Here is a 20,350-nt window from a genome sequence, read left to right as displayed (position 1 = left end):
CTGCAATATTCCAAATATGAGAGGATGAAATTCTGATAAAAAATAACCCTAAGGTGTTTTTTTTTTTTTTTTTTTTTACAAGTCTAAATGATGCAGTCCAGATGAATTAAAGAGAATAAAATCGGTCGTTTTAAAGTCCAAAGAAACTTACTTCTATCTTGTCTGAATTCAAAAGCCAAACATTTGAAGTCATCCAAGTTTTTATGTCCTCATAAAACCTGTTTTCGGGTTTCCTCCCAGTAGAACATGTCTGAGAAAGAACAGGAAGGAGGCAGATGCTCTGAGATCAGGGTTAGAATAGACAGAGTGGTAAATGAAGAACGTTGTTTTTTTGTTTTTTTGGCTAAACTATCTGGACAGGAGGAAAGGAAAAAAGGTTTGTTTTTATCGTGAGGAAGCATAGAGAATCCGGAGGATGGTCAGCATACCCAGAAAGTGATGAGAAGTATTGTTACACTTTAAATTTTTAATTTTCAGGTTTTTCATGGACATCTCTGTTCAATTCCTTTTTGTGAATACTCCATTCTAAACCACAATCAGAGGCAAATAGATTAGAATTAAGGATCCCAGATTCTCAAATAAATCTATGAAACAATTTAAGATGTCCAATCACTGATGCTTTTCATCTCTTTTGATTTATCTTCAGCTATTATGCAAAGAACAATGAACAAACATTATTCTCTAGATTTGTGAATATTGGTAAAGACGTACCCCATATCCCAAAGACATAATGATTGTTCTAAAATGGCTCTACTTATTTTTTCTTGTGTATAAAGAAAGTATTTTTTAATTGGGTATAATTTTTATGTCAAACTATGAAAAAACACTTAGCTGTTTTATCCCACAAAATCCAAACAAAAATAAAAATCAATCTTTTGTGGTTTATCATCAAATTAATCAAGAAAAATTAATCTTAGAGAAGAAGAAAAAAACAGCAATGTGTCAGACGGAGCAGTTCAATCAGGGGAAAATAAGTATTTTAGCTGAGAGGGACCATTCTGATCTCATATTTGAATTAATTTTCTTCTTGTGTCATCCTGTTCCTCTCAGTTATCACTCAGCTTATCCGAATTCACATTGACTCTTAGATTGCTGTTGTTCCTGTAGTTATTGTCTAAAATAAATCCTAGTCCCACATGCTCACTTAAAAAAATCTGAAAATATCTAACATATTTTCAATTTAAATGAAAATATGAAATATACATTAAAGAAAACAATGGTTTTAAATATAATCTTAATGTAGGTCATCAAATCAGTGTAAGTTTAGTCTGACAGAGTCTGTCTGTAGTGTTGTTAAATGTCCAGCAGGTGTCAGTATTCATTGAGACAGTAACTATGAAGGTTATTTTGTTCCAAAACTATTTGTGCATTGTAAGTGTGAATTTGAAGTTGTGGGAGTTATATTATAAGTTTTGTATTTGTAGAATAATAATAAAAAATGTTTTCTCTAGATTCCACAAATACAAAACTTATAATTTAACTCCCGCTACAACTTCAAATTCACACTTACAATGCACAAATAGTTTTGGAACAAAATCACCTTCATATCACAGTCATTCAAAAATGTTTTAAAAGATAATCCACTGGACTTTGTTTTCAAGTTTGAATACGTTTTCGCCTCCCATCCATGAAGCTTTTAAAATTAAATATGTCTATTTCTGCCTCTCTTTCAACAGCAGGGGGCGCTGCAGCTACAGGCTAACGCTCTGAGATCAGAAGAAGACCTCCCAGCATGCAACTCGGCGCGCAAACTTCAAGCTGAAAAAAAAAGGAAAATAGTTTTTGTTTTCAATTCAGCGTAGAAATGTAAACTTTTGTCATTTTCACAAACTTTAGAGATTTCCTGGAACTGTTGGCGTAAGAACTGCTTATGTCATTTATGCACCTTTTTTAAAGAAGTCCGAGTTGTAGTGCAGTTTGACTTGTTTAACTGTAGTCCTTATCGATTTTTGTAATATTATTATTATGTATTATTAAATTAGTGGCCAAGGTTTGCTTCAGTTGATCGCCGTATCTCAGTTGCTCTAATTCTTTTATATTTTTTAACACGTTGGAGCAGGGAAGCAACTAAATACAAGGAGAGTTTCGTAACCCTATAAGCAAATAGTATTAATAGTGAGTTTTTCAGAGTCTGGTTCCTTGGCTGCAGGATGAGCAGTCCAGGAGATGACAGCGGTCCCATGAGATCAGTTGATCTCTTTGAAGATCTGTTGAGGCAGCTGAAGGAATTCCACCAAAACACATTACATGGTATCTGACCCAGACAGCACACATTCAATGTTTAAATTACTTCCTTAAACCTTCACCTGTAGTGTTTTTATTGTCTCCTTCTAGATCTTGAGGCCAAAGTGAGCAAGCTGAAGAAGGATCGCTGTCTGTGAGTATGTTAGATCCCTTTCTAACCGCACTGGTCAGGAGGAATAACTGAGATCATGTTTTCTTTGCTGCAGAGACGCTCAGCGGCTGGAGTTGTTTTATAATCGCAACCAGCAGCTGAAGGAGCAAAACAAAAGCCTCCAGGAAACGATCAGTCTGCTGGAAGAACGGTAACTTCCTCACAGCCTTCTGCTTTCATCTATGTAGTTTAGTCTCCTGTCCTGGTGTGGAGCAGACACTACAGGTCAGATTCGCTGTATGAAAGTGTTGGGATTTTATGTTCAATGCCCATCCAGGTAGGATGCCACATTAATGTTGTGGATTTATATTCTATTCTATTCCCAGCCAGCTGGGAATTTATATTTCTGATACTTTAAGATGTTTATTTCCCTCCCCGGTAGGGGTGGCAAATATTTTATTTAATCAGATATTATTTCAGCTATATACTGTTTATGAATGCACAGCCATACTAGTTGTGTGTTAGAACAATAGATGAAAGAGTGATTCGAGCTCTAATCATGGTCAAACAGTTAATTCTGCACATACATGGAATAAATTCACCACACCTTCTTATTTAAAATATAAGAGTTTGTTAACAAAAATCATTTAGTTCCAAGTCAAACACATTTCAGTTTAGCACTCTTAACTAAAAATAGTGAAACTCAACTAAACTAAACTACTATGTACAAAGAGGAAAGGAAACATGGTTCAAAACCATATTACGGTTTAAGATGGATATTGTGTTTGAAAATCAAAGTTTATCTTCTCGAAGAATTTGGAATGTGATCAAATTAGCTTTTCACTAATTCAGAGAAATTGGAATGTTTTCAAACCAATTCACAATGCAAATCCATGAGGTGAATAAAACATTATTTTGCCATTTTATTAAATGATTTGCTTAGTCAAGAACCAGTAACCTTTAGTCAATTGATTCTTTACCCTCTTTGAAATATCTAGCAGCGAATAGACATGAGGATTCCACTAAATGACTCTTGGTCATACTTGGCAATGGAAATGTAACGAGCATTTGAGGAACATATGAACACTAATGTTATATCAGTGTTTAAACCCTTGGTGAAATAAAGCTTGTCCAAGCTTCAACAACAGCTCAAAACATTTACTGTAGCATAGCGTAGCATGCAGTCCATCCTGTTAGCTTTGTCTTTACTCATCATTCAACACATCAAAATCATTAAAAGACATATAGCTTGTTCTGTCCCTAATTATGCCAGACCTGCAAACTTTTTTGTTCATTTGGAAGACTTGAGTTTCACTCAGCAGTCAGGCTCAGCAAGGCAGGGGCTTCTTTGTCTCAGGCTCACACCAGGGGTCCTTCTCATTCAGTCTGAATCTATAACCTCTGAACTCAAGAGAAATGTGTTACAAAAAGTCTGTTTTGCAGCAGTTTGGTTCTGAAAGGTCACCATGATGACTTATCCTTGATGATTGTGAAAATCTGGGTCTTTTCGGCCTGGGTCTCCATTCCGGATGAGACCCTGCCGAAGTGGACCCCAGCTTCATGGGAAAGAGAGGGAAAGGAGAGTGTTCTGTGGTTTTTACTGTCCTCATGACTTGCCATCTGACTTGCCTGTGGAGGAGTTGGCTGAAGGGTGGGTGGGGGATTGAGAGTATTTCTTTCTCTGGTCATCATGTCAAGATGAAAATGGACACTGGATCCCAATGTCCAAGAACCATGATCATAGCATATGGCACAACAAAAGGAGGAAGGGTTAAATATTTTTCAAATCTTTCCAAGTAGCGAAGTATGCATGAAACTAATGGATGGAAGAAAGAAAACATTCATACTAAATAACTACAGAGATGATTCTTTAAAGAAATTCAAGCAAGAGTTGGAGAAACAAACAGTGAACTGAGTGGGTCTGCGCTATCTATATGGAGCCAAGCAGTAAATATTAATCAAAATCTCTAGTTTGCTGTGATCTTTCATGTGTGTCAAAGCCCCATTCATTTATAAAGGTCAGGAAAAAAAAATACAAGGCCTGTTTTAGCCTGGTGTTTAGAGCATCTGATTGGCTGATCTAAAGGCCCAGGAAAGAACACAGTGCTGTAGTGAATCAGATTTTGGGCCAGCGTTTGAGACATGTGGTTTGAATTGTGTAATTCTCTCTATAATGTTTATATTCTCCTGGTGTTTTCTCAATAATCTGACCGGATAAAGCCCTAAATCTGCATTACATTTTAAGTGATGGTGTGTTTCTATCAAATGTACACCAAACTGAGAATGTTTCCTGCTTCCAGGCTTCGTTCAGGGGAGTGTGATCGTTGCTCCGTCTTGGAGGAGAAGCTGAGAAGAAGTCAGGATCAGAACCTGGATGTAATCTCCAAACTAAGTGAGTTTTGTTCCTGAAGGGAAATTGATCCTTTCTTGGTTTTATTAAAGAGAATCAACTTAGCATCATCCCTGAGTGGTACTGTGGTAAATCTGTAAATGAAAACAAGACTTATTAGCATAGTTCATAGGTGGAAACAAGAGCTAGGAAGTGCATACATCTGTAGTTATCAGTATTTGTATTAAGGTCAAAACACTCCAAATTAGTTTTAGGATTACAAATTTTAGACAAGCTGAACACTCTGTAGAGGAGTATTTCTTCACTTCTTAGGTTTGTCATTTTGTAAGGGTATCGATTGGTTGATTAGTCTTTCTTTTTTCAACCTGGTTCCAATTAAGACTGACTTTATGCTATAGGTTACCATGGTGACGAGTTCTAAGAAAGCAGAAGTAAAGTGATTATTTTGCTAATCTATTAATTTGTCTTTTTTTTTTTTTATAACTGATTAATAATCGGATAGCCAAAGCTTCCTTAAGGAAGACTTTTCACAAAATTAAACCAGATGGAACTAAAACTTTTTCCCTTGAGGAATTCTGGATAGAGCGTATTGACAGATGAAAGTTTTTTTTTTTATATTAAAGTCTAAATAATATATATATATATATATTTTATCATTCAGGTATAATTGTTAGCATATTTTAGTCTCTATTCTCCAGTTAATGATTAATCGATTACTAAATTAGTTGACGATTATTTAATCAAGAATAACTGTTTTAGCCCTAGTATAAATGATGTAGCTATAATGTAAAGAACTGTGTGTTTTGGCGTACCACTATAACCATCATTACTTTTACCTTCAAACGCAGCCAGGGGTGACGGTCCTGTTTGAATGTATTTAAAAGCTTTTCTTTTATTATTATTATTATTTTGTTGCAGAGAATGAGAACAACCGCCTGGAGGATGAAAACCAAAAGCTTCAAGCTGAACTGGAGAAGATGAAAACCTCTCAGTAAGTCTTTTTACTTTAAGTTAGATAAATTAGGCAGTTTTGTTTCAGCTAAAACAGTAATCTATTAATAATCATTCTTTACTATAGATGTATTATAACAAATAAAAGGAGCTCTTATTGTTCCAGTTTCACTTCTGTTATAGGAACAAAAAAAAATATTTTTTTGAAACCTGACTCAAATCATCATAAGATTCTTTCTGCACCACATCTGCTATTGAAGGATGTGCTTTTTGCTCCACTTTTAGAAGTGTTCTCAGATTCGGCTGCACAGAAAGGTTTCACTTCCCCCTCTCTAACAGCTGCTGTCGTTGTATCAGAGCCGACTCCAAGGAGCCGTCGCTGCCAGATCAGGAGGACGATGTCATCCCAGGCTCGCCCATCTTACCCAGCTCGCTGCCCGTGGCAAACAAGCTGAGGAAACGTAAACAACTGGACAAGAGCAAACACGTTCGTTATGCAGAGACGCCTCTGGAGCAGAACAGCTCCATCTTTAATGGTCGGCCCCTTTTTGAAAACCATCAGCAAACAACTTTGATCAGGATAATAATGTTAGAATGTCCCTTTTTTTTGTTTATTAAAGAGTTGAAGAAAGAGCCTGATGGAGGAGCAAAGAATGCTGGGAGAGGAGACGTGCTTGTACCTAACACCTGTGAATTGGACCCATCTCAGAGCTCAAGTATAGGGCGCACATTTTACACTTTTATCAGAACACAAAGAGGGGAAATAAACCTTTTCCAGGAAATCCTGGAGAGAAAGTTTCATTTTTAGCGGCTTTATAGCTGAAAATGTTCTCTCTAGAATCTCTGCTTAAGTTTATTCAAATATTTTTAGTCATCTCTGTGTAGATCTAATGCAATTCAATACAAGAAGTGTAAAGAGGTTTAAAAAAAACAAACTCTTTCCTTCAGATAATGAGGAAGAGGCAAACATGGTGGTTGCAGAAACCTGCTGCCTGGAGCTCATTGGCGATCGCCACCTGGTGAGTACGGCTGAAAGACCAAATCACAAACAGCAATCGCTAAGCTTGACAGATATATTCCTAACATGTATGATGTATCTTTTACTTGATTTATGATGACTCTGATTGGTTTTTAATCTAAAGGGTAAAACCCCATGTAGTGGAATAATTACTTTTAACCAAATCAGAGGTTTTATTTTTTAGTTATTTAGGTTGATGTATTATAGTCATTCAAAAAAGTAAAAAAAAAAAAACAATCCGTTGGACTTAGTTTCCAAGTATGAAGACGTTTAACTTCCCATCCAGGAAGATTTTACAATTTAAAATATCAGAATTAGTGTGGAGTTTGAGGCTTTATATGGTGGACCAAAAACAAAGCCTGGTTTTGGCTTCAACATTCAAATTGAACCAGACGATGCAGAGTCGTTTGGGTTCTTTGTTAGCCTGCAATACCTGATACTTGACTATGTCTCTGAAGGGGGGTCATTACGGGGAACGGTTGGTCTGGCTGAACATGTAAATGGTTCTGTTCCCCCGTATGGGGGCTGCGATGATAGCGGGAAGGAATCAACTCTATCGCTGAATTGTAGGTTTTTGAAATCCATCCCTCTCTTTTAAGGTTTTATTTTTCATAGATGGCTTCCTTCACGCCCCTCTAAAACCACCTATCCTCTCTGTCCAAATTGTGAACATTCTGATCCTCAAAAGATGTCCTGTGGAAAGGTTGTTTGGTTTAATCCAATATAAAGATCAGAGCATGCATTGAAAAGCAGACACCTGTCCTCTCATATTTGGACTGGGGAATTGATTTATTTGTAATTTTTAGCTATTAAACAGTAAAAACATGAAAACGATTCATAAAGATGAGATGGATTTTCTTCTATAGGATATTATTTAATATACAAAAGAAAATTATAATAATAAAACACATAATTCCCAAGCTAATAAAAAAAAACATTAAAAATTATATTTCTGGTGCTTTTAATGTCATCGTTTTGAAAATTCTATTAAAATATTCTTTTTTAAAACCACTAAAGGTTCCAAGACTGTTATCTGTTATTATACAGGATTTATGCAGGAACAAGTAACTCCAATTTAATGCTTTTTTAATGCTCTTAGAAATAATTTTAATGCAATCAACAAGTGTATATACATATATATATATATATATATATATATATATATATATATATATATATATATATATAAACACGGGAAAAATCCTTCTTCATCTTTACGGTTCACAGGCTGCAGCCATGTCCTGAATTCCTAATTTTCCAGCCACTTTTGTTGAAATTCCGCCTTGAGCTTCTTTTCTGACCATACGGCTTTACGATCACACGGAAACGTGCACAACATGTTATATTTGATATATCTGACAAAATTGTTTTTATAAATGTTTTTTTTTTTTTTAATAAAGCATTTTAAATGCCACAATAATCACATTCAATGAATTTTTTTGCCATTTAAAGCCTTAATTTAATGACTTTTAATGATTCTTTATGACCCGCGGAAACCCTGTTGTAGTACATTAGTTAGTTCTTTTTATCATTTTTTTACTATACTACCACTATTAAGAGCCATTAAAGAGGGTCCAAAGAGCCACTATGTGGCTCTGGAGGTTGCAGAGCCTTGGTCTGACTTAATCAAATTCAGAGCTTTGCTTCTTTTACTTTGGTTGCAAACAACAGATGCTTACAGCCACATATTGTACACATGCATAAAGCTTAATACATCAACAAAACTATGGTTTTCATGCATTTAGATGTAAGAGAAAAAAGTAGCTGTACGTTAAAAAAGCCGTCATTGTCAAAGACCGTAAAATCACCCTTTTGTTTGTTGTTTTTTTTTGTTTTGTTTTACCTGATCCCAGTAACCTATTTCTTCCATTTGTCTTCCATTTGCCTTTAGGAAATGGGTTTGGCCCCAAATCATCAAAGCAACAGAAAAAGTAGCTGGAAGCAGAACATTGGTTTAAGGTACGTACAGCAGTGTCTGACTCTTCTGCTGTATCCATGGAATAACTGTCGGCTTAATCTTCTCTTCCACGCTCTCAGACCTTCGTCCTTTTCATCCACGCGGATCCATGGGGCAGACTTGAACACAGAGAGGTCGCCGTCTCTTCTCCAGAGTGTTGAGCGATTTTCAGAAGAAGGCTGCGTTCAGCAGGCCAAACGGAAGAAGGAGGAAAGGGATCCAGAGGTGCGGCGAGGTGGCGGCGGCGATGTGGCCGTTAAAGTGGACAATCAAGTGGAAGGAAAACAGTCAGAACCTGAAACCATGAGCCGGCCCTCCACATCAGTCTCTAATCTCAGCTTCAAAATGGAGCAGCCGGAAAACAAGGCAACAACAGTGTGTTAAGAGTTCCTTATTGTTGCTGCCCTCCCTTCACAGGGCATTTCAGAGTCTGACATTAGCTTTTGATTGATCAGATAAACAGTTTTAAGGGAATTCCTTTAACATTTCACAGGCGACGCAAAGTGAAACTACGATCCGAAAGCTGAATGCTTCTTGGTCAAGTCCTGCTTTCAAGAAGCCACTCAATAAAGCTAAAGATGAAGCAGACGGGAGGAGAAGGAGGACAACCCTGCATGGAGGAGACGGTGAGTCTGAAAACAGATCACAACTAACCAGGAGACCAACTATAGCCTTCCTGAATGTGACTGAGTCCATTTATTTCTCTCCCCCAGTCAATAGAAACCACACAGTGGAGCCTACATGGAGCGTTGATCCTGCTCTCGCCTTGTCCGTGTATGAGAGCGAGCAAAGGGAGGATGAGGTATAGCAGCATGAGGAGCCATTCTGGGGCTTCCTGTTAACTCCTCCGGTTCTCTGATGTTTAAAGGAAACCATCACTGCTTTTCAGGTAGGTGAAGAAGAGCAGCGACCAGGAGAGATGGCAGACACCGACTGCACCTTTGTCAGTCACAGCATGCTGCAGCGCCGGGGAGAGGACAGCCCGGACCGGGAGGACATGAAGTCCGGTACTTGGAAGAATCTTTTTAATGACTGTGTGGAGAAGTGACGCCATTGGTGATAATTTGAATATTTTTACCAGGACTTGGGGAAAAGGCCAATGACAGCCTGGACATGATGTTTGATGCAACAACTTTAGGGGAGTACAAGTCTTACAACTGTTCAAATTTGGATCAGAGTCTGGATTGTGATGATGATGATGAGGAGGAAGAAGAAGCAAAGGAGGACATTAAAAGTAAAGATTTAGCTTTATTTAAATGCCTTTTTGTCCTCTGATTTTTGACATTAAAAACAAATGTATCCTGATTTCTTAAACTAGATCAAGATCCTGAAAGTGCTGCGTTCCCCGGCAAGGCTGGGTAAGAAAAGCTCTCCGTTTTAGGTCCGTTATGGGTTGCATGGCTGTGATCCCTTTCTCTCCGTGCGCATCAGGCAGCCGACCTTTGCACACGTGGCCGTCGTTCGCAAGAAAGACGAGCGGAGGAAACTGAAGGGCACCACGTGCAAGGAATGTGAAGTGGTACGTGTTCCGATTCTAAAGCCCACCTGTTCCCAAACCTCGTCCTCCCTGCAATAACCCCTGTTCTCTGCAGTACTACGCCCATCTGCCAGAGGAGGAGAAACAAAAGAAGCTGTCCGCTTGCTCGAGGCATCGATATCTGTACATCCCTCCCAATACCCCTGAAAACTTCTGGGAAGTCGGATTCCCGTCGACCCAGACCTGCATTGAAAGAGGTAGCTTAACCCTTCATGTTTTATAACTTTCAACAGATTTTAAAATCAGAAAAACTTTACTCTCTTCTCCACACATATAGTACATTCTTGTCTTATTTAACCAGGGTTCCTACAGCATAAGGCAAGTTGAATTCAAGACTTTTTAAGACTTTTTAATGCCACTTGAAATACTAAATTTACAAGATACACAAGAAAAACCTGCTTGCGACAACTTAACCCAAAGGTTTATTTGCACATAAACCACTGCACTAATGTTTCAAATTTTGAAAAGCTTCCCATACAGGAAGAAAGCTAAAAATACACAAATGACAGATATAGGGATGCACGATATTGGGATTTTGGCCGATATCCATTATGCCGATATTTTAAAACTCATGTAGCCGATACCGTTACTGATGTTAAAGCTGGACAAAAATAAGTAGCCATTGAAAATAGCAGTTTTGTTATCCATTTCTGACACTTTGAAAAATAATAAACTCAAAAATATTTTTATATGCTAATATCAAATAGATTTTTAAAAACGCGGTATGATTTATTTTACTTTCAAAATCTCGTGAAATTTCATTGTTCTGTTACGAACTCGCGATATTTTGCAAATTCTTGTGAGATTTTGTTAGTAAAATAGATTGATACCGCGTCAATATATCAACATATAAAAATATGGCAAAATTTCGTGAATTTTCGTGGGATTTCGTAGCATAACGATGACATATAGCAATATTTCATTAGTAAAAGAGATTGATATGGTGTTTTTAAATGGCAATATATCAGCATATGAAGATATTGTGATATTTTAATGTATCAATATTTTTTCCCTCGTCTTTAGAAGTTTTTAAGTCTGTAAAAACAAAGTTTTTGAGGAAGAAGAAGAAATAGTATTTTTTTTTTTTCAGACTTTAGAAACTCAGAAGCTGACCAAATATCGGGTTAAATATCGGTGGGGTGGCCGATGTCCGATATTCACTTTTAAGGCCGATACCGACAGGGGGCCGATTATATCGTGCATCCCTAGACAGATATATTTAGCAATTATTTAACTGAATTCAAAAATTTGTGTTAGCAGGGAAAAAAAATAATCAGTTTTAAAGCCACAACATAACCAGTGCTAAGTCTTTTTTCCAGTTATTTTTCTTTGTATCGTTTTCTTAGTATGTTTGATTTGGTGATAAGTGGAGGCGTTGCAGAGACAAGGGTGGAACAAAACTGAGAAATACCGGCTGTTTCTCTGTAACTCGATTTTGACACTTTGTTTCGTGCTTCGCATGTGCGACTCCACTGCCTTAATTCCCATCGTTCTGAGCTTGACTCGCTTCTTGCACAAAATCCACTGAGCCTCATGTATGTTCCCTGGTTTTAGCCATGGAGAAAACTCTTGGCTGGAGCCAATTTTGGTTACATTTACACTTGCTCATATTTTCCAGACAAAAAAGTTAATGGTGCATCTCCCAAATGTCCCGGCCGCAACTACAAGTTTTTTGGTTCTGCTATCGGGACGGAACCAATAATGACGAGCCGTTATTTTTTTTAAATAAAAAAAAATTGTCAATTTTAATCTTTTATTTAGATTACAAAAATAAATCGTAATAAAAAATGATCCTATTTATGATGTTTTAAAAATTAAGACCGAAGAAAGATTTAAGACATTTTAATACCAATTAAGTTTTATTTTAAGGAATTCAATGCCTTTTAAGACTTTTTAAGGACCCGCAGGAACCCTGTTAACACAAACCGTAAAGAAAAACATGCAATAAACAAAATCTCACATTTATAAATTCCTAAACAGTATTTGTGAGAAAACGGCTTAATTAAAGTAACAAGTGGGGGAGGGGGGGAAGATCTGTGCCAGTAAAACTGCACTCCTCTCATTGTCTCTTGGTTATTTAACAGAATTCAACCCGACTAAAAGGGGTGACGGTAACCTTTAGAGCTTTCTTTGACCTCTCTTCTAGGTTACATCAAGGAGGAGAAGAGCCCTCAGGGACGTTCACGAAGAAGGCAGCCCTTTAACGCTTTATTCTCCCCAAAGCGAAGCCAGAAGCAGAGCTAATTCATTACTACAGATTCGTTTAGATAAGCTGCGCAGAGCGCAGATATGTTGCTGCCATTACGGCTCAGGAAACATTGAGACACACTTTAACACAACCAAATGGCGTGATTTTCTTTTATCACGGTGGGTGTAAGACTGTAAAGACTTTGTGGTACTTGTAGATGATGTAAATAAAATGAAGAGGTTTAACACGCTGGAAATGTGCCGGATATTTAATTAAATTCAATTAATATAGTCAAAAGGGTCCAAAAATTATTTTTAATTTTTTCACTTTTTTTTTTACATAGATAGATCTTTATTCAGATTGTTAAAATACATGAAATAGAAAAAAGTACAATCTCTTTCAGTAAGAAGTGCAGCTTTTTTCTTTCGTTTTACAGAGGAGAGTCTCTGTCTGAATACAGCAGCAGCGCTTCTCCAACATGACTGACGATCACACTGTTCAAAGAGAAAACAGAATTGGTTTGAAACTATTCAATAGGAAGTGTTTTTCTTTACTTTAATGTATAAATAAGATAATATATACTTTAATAGATGTAAAAATTAAATAAATGGTCTTACCAAAGCAGAGACATGGAGTTGATGTCTGTGTAGAAAACCAAAGGAGAGAGGAACACCGCAGTAACCTGGGAGAAAATAGTAGAAAACAAACTCTTATTTCAAAGCAGTTTATTTTTATTTATCCGATTATTTATTATTTTTACCTTCGATAGAAAAGCCCAAACCCTGAAGTGCTCCAGGGAGAGCCCACGTTTTAACCTGACAGTGGAAAGCAGTAACAAAAAACCCAGCAAAGCGCTGCAAAGACAGAAACCCTTTACAGTCCACATTAGATCCAAGTAGAAGCTTAAAGCTATATAGACACATTACGGGCGCTCACCTGGCGCAGCAGCCGCAGTGAAAGGAGTGGGAATGCAGAGAGGGGAACTCCAAGACACCCGTGAAGTCACCTATAGGGTAAAGCAAAGCTTCCTGATGTAAAAATGCATATATCAAACAGGATGAATGGGTCCGCTGATGTGTTTAGACGTACCTGTTGGATGAGCAGCCAGACCCAGCAGGAGCACGCTGTTGTTCAGAGAGATATAAGGCTTTAAATGGAGTCAAATAAAGCTGATTATGCAACCATTGAGGATTCACCTTCTAAATATCTCTGATAGATGTCATAGCATGTCTCCCTACCATATTCAGCCTTCCTTTTCCTTGTAGCTATCCTGCTCTAAATCATCCCTACCATCCGTCATCTTCCACCTTTGATGTTCCTACTCCTTCAGCTCCTCGAAGATATTGAAGCTATATACCCAATAACTTTACACCATTCAAACTGCAGTAAATCAGTGTCTTTACTTAAATGATAAGGGTATGAAATGGGCTCTGAAATGAAACGATCATGCAAATGTGTTCTTACCTGAATAAGTAGTTGATGCATTGCTGTTCAATGTCACTAAAAAAAGAAACATCAATCAAAAAGAAATGTTTTTTTCTTCCACAATTTTTCTTTTAAATATTGATGCAACAATAAAAAAGAAAGGAAATCTTGGACAAAGCTGATTGTTCCTGTATATAAATAAGAACCAAAGCTCTGAACAGAAGCTTAAAAAAATTAATTATGAATCTAGAAGTTCATAAAATGGTGAACCACAGAGAACCATCACGTCTGAACATCACATTTTTTTCCATACTTTTTAGATAGCTGCTCTCAATCTTTTTGGAGAGCGAAAAATATCCTGATGCAGAGATGAGGAATCTAGAGTCAACAAGTCATCTCTGTCATGTATTTGTTCTGCACATCCCCCTTAAGTGGATGAGTCCAACCTGTGCAGACTCACCTGGTTTAGTTGGTGGACGGAACAAATACAGGACACTGAGATGAACTGTTGACTCCAGATCCCTCATCTCTGATCTGATCATATACAATCATATTTTATGTGATATACAAGCTATCAGAACCATCCATAAAAAAGCCAGCCCCTTTGTGAAAACATGAATAAACTATGATTATCTGCATGTTTTTGGCTCAGTTTCAATGGACACACTGAGGTCTGTTCACTGCTGGATCTGTGGAATAAAAAAAACAAGACTAAAAGATCTCTAGAAAGGACTGATTGCTGTGATTTAATGGGACCATGGAGAACATCCGGCTGTCAGTTTGTGACCCGGGGCTTTTGAGTTCAAAAGGAAAAGGAATCCAGATGGAAAATAAACAACAAAAAAACTTAAAAAACAATTGATATCCAATTGTGAGGGTGTTGCATTGAATTAGACTCTTCATTCTCAACTGCCATCCAATGTAGCTGTAAAGACAGAGGCCCAATCCCAAACCGCCCCCTAATCTCTTCCCCTAACTATTGAGTGTCACTCCCAATGAAGTCAATTGGCAGCTGTGGAGGGCGATTTGATTAAAGGTGTAGTTGGGGTTAATAAGAATAGGACGGCTAGCCTGTTGAACCAGACTAAATGTGAGATTAAATGTGTAATTTAGTCTGGCCCCGATGAATGAGACAGCGGAAGATTGTTGATGAGAACAATCTGTTGTTTATCAAACCATGTCTGTGCCTATTGGCCGAAGCTCTGACCAATGAGCGCAACTAACTGTGACGTAGAAAGCGCGACGGAAAGCTGGTGGGGGAGTGTAAACAAACAGCCTGTCGGTAAAACGGAGAATACGTCCTTAAAAATGAATGAGCGTAGAGCCTCTTCCTGCTCACGTTTAAATGGAAACCTCAAGTCTAATACTTCCAAAACTGATTCCAAAGCTGAGTCAAAGGAGAACTGTTCAATAGTTGTTTCCATCTTCCTTGTTGTGCTTTCTCCAGCGTCGCTCAGCTTTGTCGTCACGCCCTCAAAACCCCGCTCACTTTGCACTGACACTAGTTTTTACTTTTCGTTGATTTCACTTTTATAGTAAAATCATAATTAGCATGCAGAGGGAGCGGTAAACATCTAGGAAATTAGTCAACTTAAAATATTTTTCCACACTTGTTTTTTTTTGTTCCCCATGGTAATTTTTTTGTCATACTCTGATGTCATCCTTTCATTTTACCATGTAATTCCCTTTCTTTATAAAATGCTATACCGACCTCAGATTGGTGGACTTGTGTTGAACTTTAAACACCCTGTATGCACCTGAAAACGACAGACAATGAGGTGCTTCAGGCAACATCTTCCATCAGAAAGGCTCCTTGGATGCTACCAGAACCTACCAACACAGCAGAGATGGAGCAGAGCCCAAAGGTAGCCACTTTGGTCAAACTGTGAAGAAAGGAGGGAAAGTAACAAGAAATGTGGCGGTGACAACATAAATCCACCAGTTCATGGAGAACTGTTACCTGGGGGTCACAGAGGGGAAGGTTGACGGCCGGCAGCAGCAAGAGGAAAATGCTGGAGGAGGAAGGATGTTTAAAATACAGATAATCATGAGTTTGAACGTTTGTTTAAAACAAACAAAAAAAAACAACCCATACATTTATATAATTTCATTGACATTTTAAATATCGAGATCAGGTACAAACAGTCTCAAGAAAAGTTATCTTTCTTTCTTTTGAGAAGTTTAATTTCTCTTGCGGATCAATAAAGCCTTTTTGAAATGAACAAAATCAAAGATGCCTCAGTCCTGTGAGAAACAAACTAGGAGACCCTCGTTAAATAATCATATCACATATCCACAGCTGATCTTTTTTAAACGTATCCATGAAGAATAAAGTGATTTCACAGATATCAAAGAAATAAAATCCTTTACTATGGTTCTACTAAACACACACACATCTCTTTCATCCATCCTCTGATCACATCTGTGATAAACCTTTGCCTCCAGACTGTGAAAGGTCAGCATTACTCCAGTTGCCCTACTTTGTGAGGACCCAATTAAACAAGCTTTTTTTCAACCAAAAGGCATTTATCACTTTATCAAGTTTAAATGTGATTATAGGGAAGGAGCTCTGATTTTTTACTGCGGGTTCATAATACAATTTTATTTTCTATTTATTTGGATTCCTTACTAACTTCATATTATAGTTTATCAACATATTTATATTGTTTTTTTTTTATTTGAGATGGAAAGCATAAAATGCCTAAGAATTAAATGTTCAAATTAAAAGATGAAGTACTTTTTATTTTATAATCAGTTATTGTTTGTTTAACTTTCATCAATACAAGACAATCACCAGTTTTGACTGAGAGGGGTACTTATAGTAAGACAAAATGTCCAAAAGGGAACACCATCCTAAGAAAAATAAACTTACCTGATGACTTTAAGCCACTGTTTCTTCTGTTGGAAGAAAGAGAACAACACATTATACATAAGAGTAGGGCTGTGAATCTTTGGGATTCCCACGATTCGATTTAGAATCGATTCTTGGGGTCACAATTCGATTTTTTTAAATCCAGGTAAACTCTACCAACAACTGTGGCTGATGTCTTTCGAGATGAGAACGGGGATTTGAAGTACTCCCGAAATACTTAACTTTACCGTTGCAATCTCTGCAAATCGCATGAGTCATGTCAAGCCCTTTCTTACTCGGTAAAAAGGTAAAATCCAAAGTGTTTCCAAATGGTTGCTTTTAAAGACTGTCCAGGTGGTTGGATTTCTTTTTCTTCGTCCTCCATACTTTAGCAGCAACAAACACAGCTCACACAACACCAAACACCACTCTGTAGCCCGCTAGGCTAACGCTTGCATGCCTGTGCATAGCTCACGCTGCTCATTGGTTTCGCCAAACACTACGGTGCCTGATAAGGCACATCCGCACCCCAAAAAAAAAAAAAGGAGAATCTATGGAAGCCCGTTTCCGCTACTCTATAAAAAAAGAAAAAAAAATGTATCTCATTATAATGAGATAGTAACTCAATATAATGGGATACTATCTCATTATAATAAGTTACTATCTCATTATAATGAGATACTATCTCATTATAATGAGATGCTAATCTAATATAATGAGATAGTATCTCCATATAATGAGATAGTATCTCATTATATTGAGTTACTATCTCATTATAATGAGATAATTTTTTGTTCTTTTTTTACAGAGTGGCGGGAACGGGCTTCCATAAGAATCGATTCTGAATCTTTAAATGTTAGACATGCGATTTGAGCTCAAATAGATTTTTTTTCTTCACCCCTACATAAGAGGTCCATGTTTCTTGAGATATAATAACTGTATAATAATGTGAGAAGAGGTACTTTTTGTTTACATAAAAAGGGCAGAAAATACTGCAGATAGAAAAAATGTTAATGATCCTAACAGCGGTATGGATCCAGATAAAACTTTTTGAACATGGTGAAATGTGCAGCAACTAAAGTTTCTAAATCACAAGTGGTCTTTGCCTTAAACCTGGTAAGTAAGCTACTAACTCATATTAATTAACTTTTTTTAATCTATAGTAGATAAAAAATATTTTTGCACTTCATTTGTTTTTTCTTTAAGGGGAATTTTTATTTTGCGATTGGGTTTGTAATGTAACAACAAGAAGAGGTATCAATAGCAGTGCAATGAATTTAACTTCTCCAAATTGTTTTTTTCCCCCTTTTAAATAATCTGATTTTCACAGCCTGCATGGGAAGCTAGAAGATGAGCTGCAGTCTGTTGCTCTAACAGAATGCTGCTGGTGCACAGGGCTGGTTATATGACACCAATAGCAGGCAGTTAATGCACTTACCTCTCTGTGAAAGGCACAGGCGATTATGTAGCTAACTACATGAGAGGAATTCTGAAGCGTGAAGAAAAAGGGAATGTCCTGTGCAAAAGGAAAAAAAAAACAGTGAAAAACCCCGATATTTACTTGCAGACACTAAATATGGCTGTTACTCACTATGCGTGATAAGGCCCTGGAACCTGCATATATGTTTCCTACAAACAGGAGTGATCCTGGAAGCCAGGAGAGAGCAGCAGCTCTGCAACACAAAAGGGACGACTCTTATGTCTGTAAAGCAGGCAGGCATAACCATACAGTAAATCGTTAGAGAGGAGTACCTCGGGATGGGATTCATCTCCACCCATCCCAGCTTCCCAGACAGCAGGAGCAGGATGGCTCCAATAAATGTCTGCCATCTGAGAAAAAAACATCTTTGTTACTTTAGGATTGAGAAAGCAGGCAGTACCTACAGGGGCGGTCCCAGATCATATTTAGTAATGGGGGGATTAATGGGCACACAGAAAAGAATGAAACAAAAAAAGGATAATAGCTATTATATCAATAGAGCTGCAGAACTGAAGAGCTACTTGTGACTCTGCACTGATTGAACTGCCATTTCCACATGATTTTTATTTATTTACATTTTATGTTCTTCCATTTAAAATGTTGTATTATTGGCCTTAAACTGTCAGTTTTACTTTACCTAAAAATAAGAATACCTTACAATGGGGAAGAGAGTTGCTAAAATAGTTACTAAATATTTACTAAAAGATACAATAGAAAGATTATTTTGAATATTAGGTCAATGTACATTTATAATGCAGAAATAGTGCATATTTCTGACTTATTCTAAATGGAAATTATCAGTTTTAATCACGATTTAGGTAGAATGAGAAATTCAGCTGTAAGAAATTACAGTATTTTTTTTTTATTCAGTTCAAAAATAACATTTAGTAGATAAAATTTTTTTTGATTCTATCTCAATAGGACTGAAACTACCACCTTCCATTTTAAATTATGATGCAACAGAACTGTAAAGGAAAATATCTGTTCCACTGCATACCAGTTTTTTTTTTTTTTTTTTTAGCATTTTTTTTTTTTTTTTAGCATTTTTTAGCATATCTTCAATGGAGGGGCCAGAACTAGCCCCTCTAGTCCCTTGCAGAGGGACTAGAGGGGCTAGTTCTACACAAGGGACTAGCCCACTAGTCCCTTGTGTAGAACTGCCCAGAGTACTTGCGCTTTTTTCCCCCAGCTACTCACCCTTGAAATAAAGTTGGAAAGGTGAACTTCAACACAGACAGGACGAACTGCAAATGAATTAAATGTTAGGTTAGCGTTTTGACAGGGATAGTACCAGCATTCTTACAGCGCCTTACAAAAGTATTCATACATTCATACTGCTGAAGGAAAAGGAGGGCCTTTTCATGATGCTGCCACCACCATGCTTCACAATGTGCTTGGTATATTGAAGGTTATAAGCACTGTTACTTATCCTTCATAAATGGCATTTTCTATGTAGATCATAATGATAAATGTTTGTCTTATCTGATAAACACCTTTAGTCTGTCTTCAGTTTTCCACTAGCTCTCCATCATTCCTCTGTTTTTAAGAACCTAACCTAAAATCATCTCTTCTATGGCTCCACAAGCTTATTTCTGCCCTTTCAGCTGTGTTCCTTTATATTCAAGGTGCTTTTTGTTTGCATTAAAGAAACAACCTCCCACCTTATTTTCTTTGGGACTTAAATTAGATCCTTGCTGTAGAGTCTTCTAGTTTATGTAGGACTTCATACCTTCAAGGCTCACCTTGTTGGTGAAATATGATACAACGAAAATGAAGCTGAAGGCGAGGCCAGAGATGTGGCTCCTCCAGTGCATGATGCTCCACAGACGCGCTGCAGCACGGACATGATTTCTATGAAAGATCCAACATTTCACTCAATGCAGCGCCTTTCAAAACAGAAGCTTTTCAATCCAGGAAACTTCCCTCACTGACGACACGTCGATACAACAAAGATCGTCTATAATGGCCAGGATCAAGCTCTCGCCGGGAACCAACCTGCTGGGTCGACAAGAATATATCATACTTTTTATTATTAATTGATATTTGCTTTTAGGATATGAGAACACAATACTTGTTTTTGATTTGTTTGACTTTATTTTGACTGTTTATAAAAAAATGTTCCTAGATTTAATTCATGACAGTCGGTGAATAGTAGAGAAACCGTGATAAAAAATTACGGTGAAACTAATTAACAAAAAAATAAAATAAAAATAACGTTTCTTGACTAAACTGTTGAAATGACTCGTGTCTTTCTTATT

At 37.2% G+C, this 20,350-nt stretch overlaps 2 protein-coding genes across 4 annotated transcripts; one reads left to right on the top strand and one right to left on the bottom strand.

The window, feature by feature from the left end:
- The first annotated feature begins 1,715 nt into the window (after positions 1–1,715).
- Positions 1,716–12,581, top strand: rbbp8 (retinoblastoma binding protein 8). 3 transcript variants are annotated; one of them, XM_038304304.1, is made up of 19 exons: positions 1,716–1,857; positions 2,150–2,250; positions 2,335–2,377; positions 2,451–2,546; positions 4,636–4,727; positions 5,604–5,676; positions 5,976–6,172; positions 6,257–6,352; positions 6,585–6,655; positions 8,546–8,613; positions 8,692–8,986; positions 9,105–9,237; positions 9,325–9,413; positions 9,501–9,618; positions 9,693–9,845; positions 9,930–9,969; positions 10,043–10,130; positions 10,204–10,345; positions 12,295–12,581. In XM_038304304.1, the coding sequence occupies exons 2-19, from the start codon at positions 2,151–2,153 to the stop codon at positions 12,390–12,392; spliced, it is 1,992 nt and encodes a 663-aa protein (XP_038160232.1). In that variant the 5' UTR covers positions 1,716–1,857; position 2,150; the 3' UTR covers positions 12,393–12,581. The 3 variants fall into 3 exon arrangements, with proteins under 3 accessions (XP_038160232.1, XP_038160233.1, XP_038160231.1); XM_038304305.1 differs by having other exon boundaries at positions 1,718–1,857; positions 2,129–2,250; positions 5,994–6,172; XM_038304303.1 differs by having other exon boundaries at positions 1,718–1,857; positions 2,129–2,250.
- LOC119796009 (transmembrane protein 241) lies at positions 12,127–20,036 on the bottom strand. Its single transcript, XM_038304306.1, has 15 exons — positions 19,835–20,036; positions 19,290–19,336; positions 18,365–18,442; positions 18,204–18,285; positions 18,051–18,128; positions 16,634–16,659; positions 15,722–15,773; positions 15,596–15,644; positions 15,473–15,518; positions 13,801–13,836; positions 13,426–13,460; positions 13,273–13,342; positions 13,097–13,190; positions 12,954–13,018; positions 12,127–12,830 (listed from the first exon to the last, which is right to left on the bottom strand). The coding sequence occupies exons 1-15, from the start codon at positions 19,904–19,906 to the stop codon at positions 12,767–12,769; spliced, it is 894 nt and encodes a 297-aa protein (XP_038160234.1). The 5' UTR covers positions 19,907–20,036; the 3' UTR covers positions 12,127–12,766.
- Between the last annotated feature and the right edge of the window lie 314 nt (positions 20,037–20,350).

This window comes from Cyprinodon tularosa, unplaced genomic scaffold, assembly GCF_016077235.1.
Source record: "Cyprinodon tularosa strain WSP-4 unplaced genomic scaffold, ASM1607723v1 ctg53, whole genome shotgun sequence".
In the NCBI taxonomy this organism is placed as follows: domain Eukaryota; kingdom Metazoa; phylum Chordata; class Actinopteri; order Cyprinodontiformes; family Cyprinodontidae; genus Cyprinodon; species Cyprinodon tularosa.
Note: the sequence above shows the minus strand (reverse complement) of the source record. Positions and strands in the feature narration are given on the sequence as shown.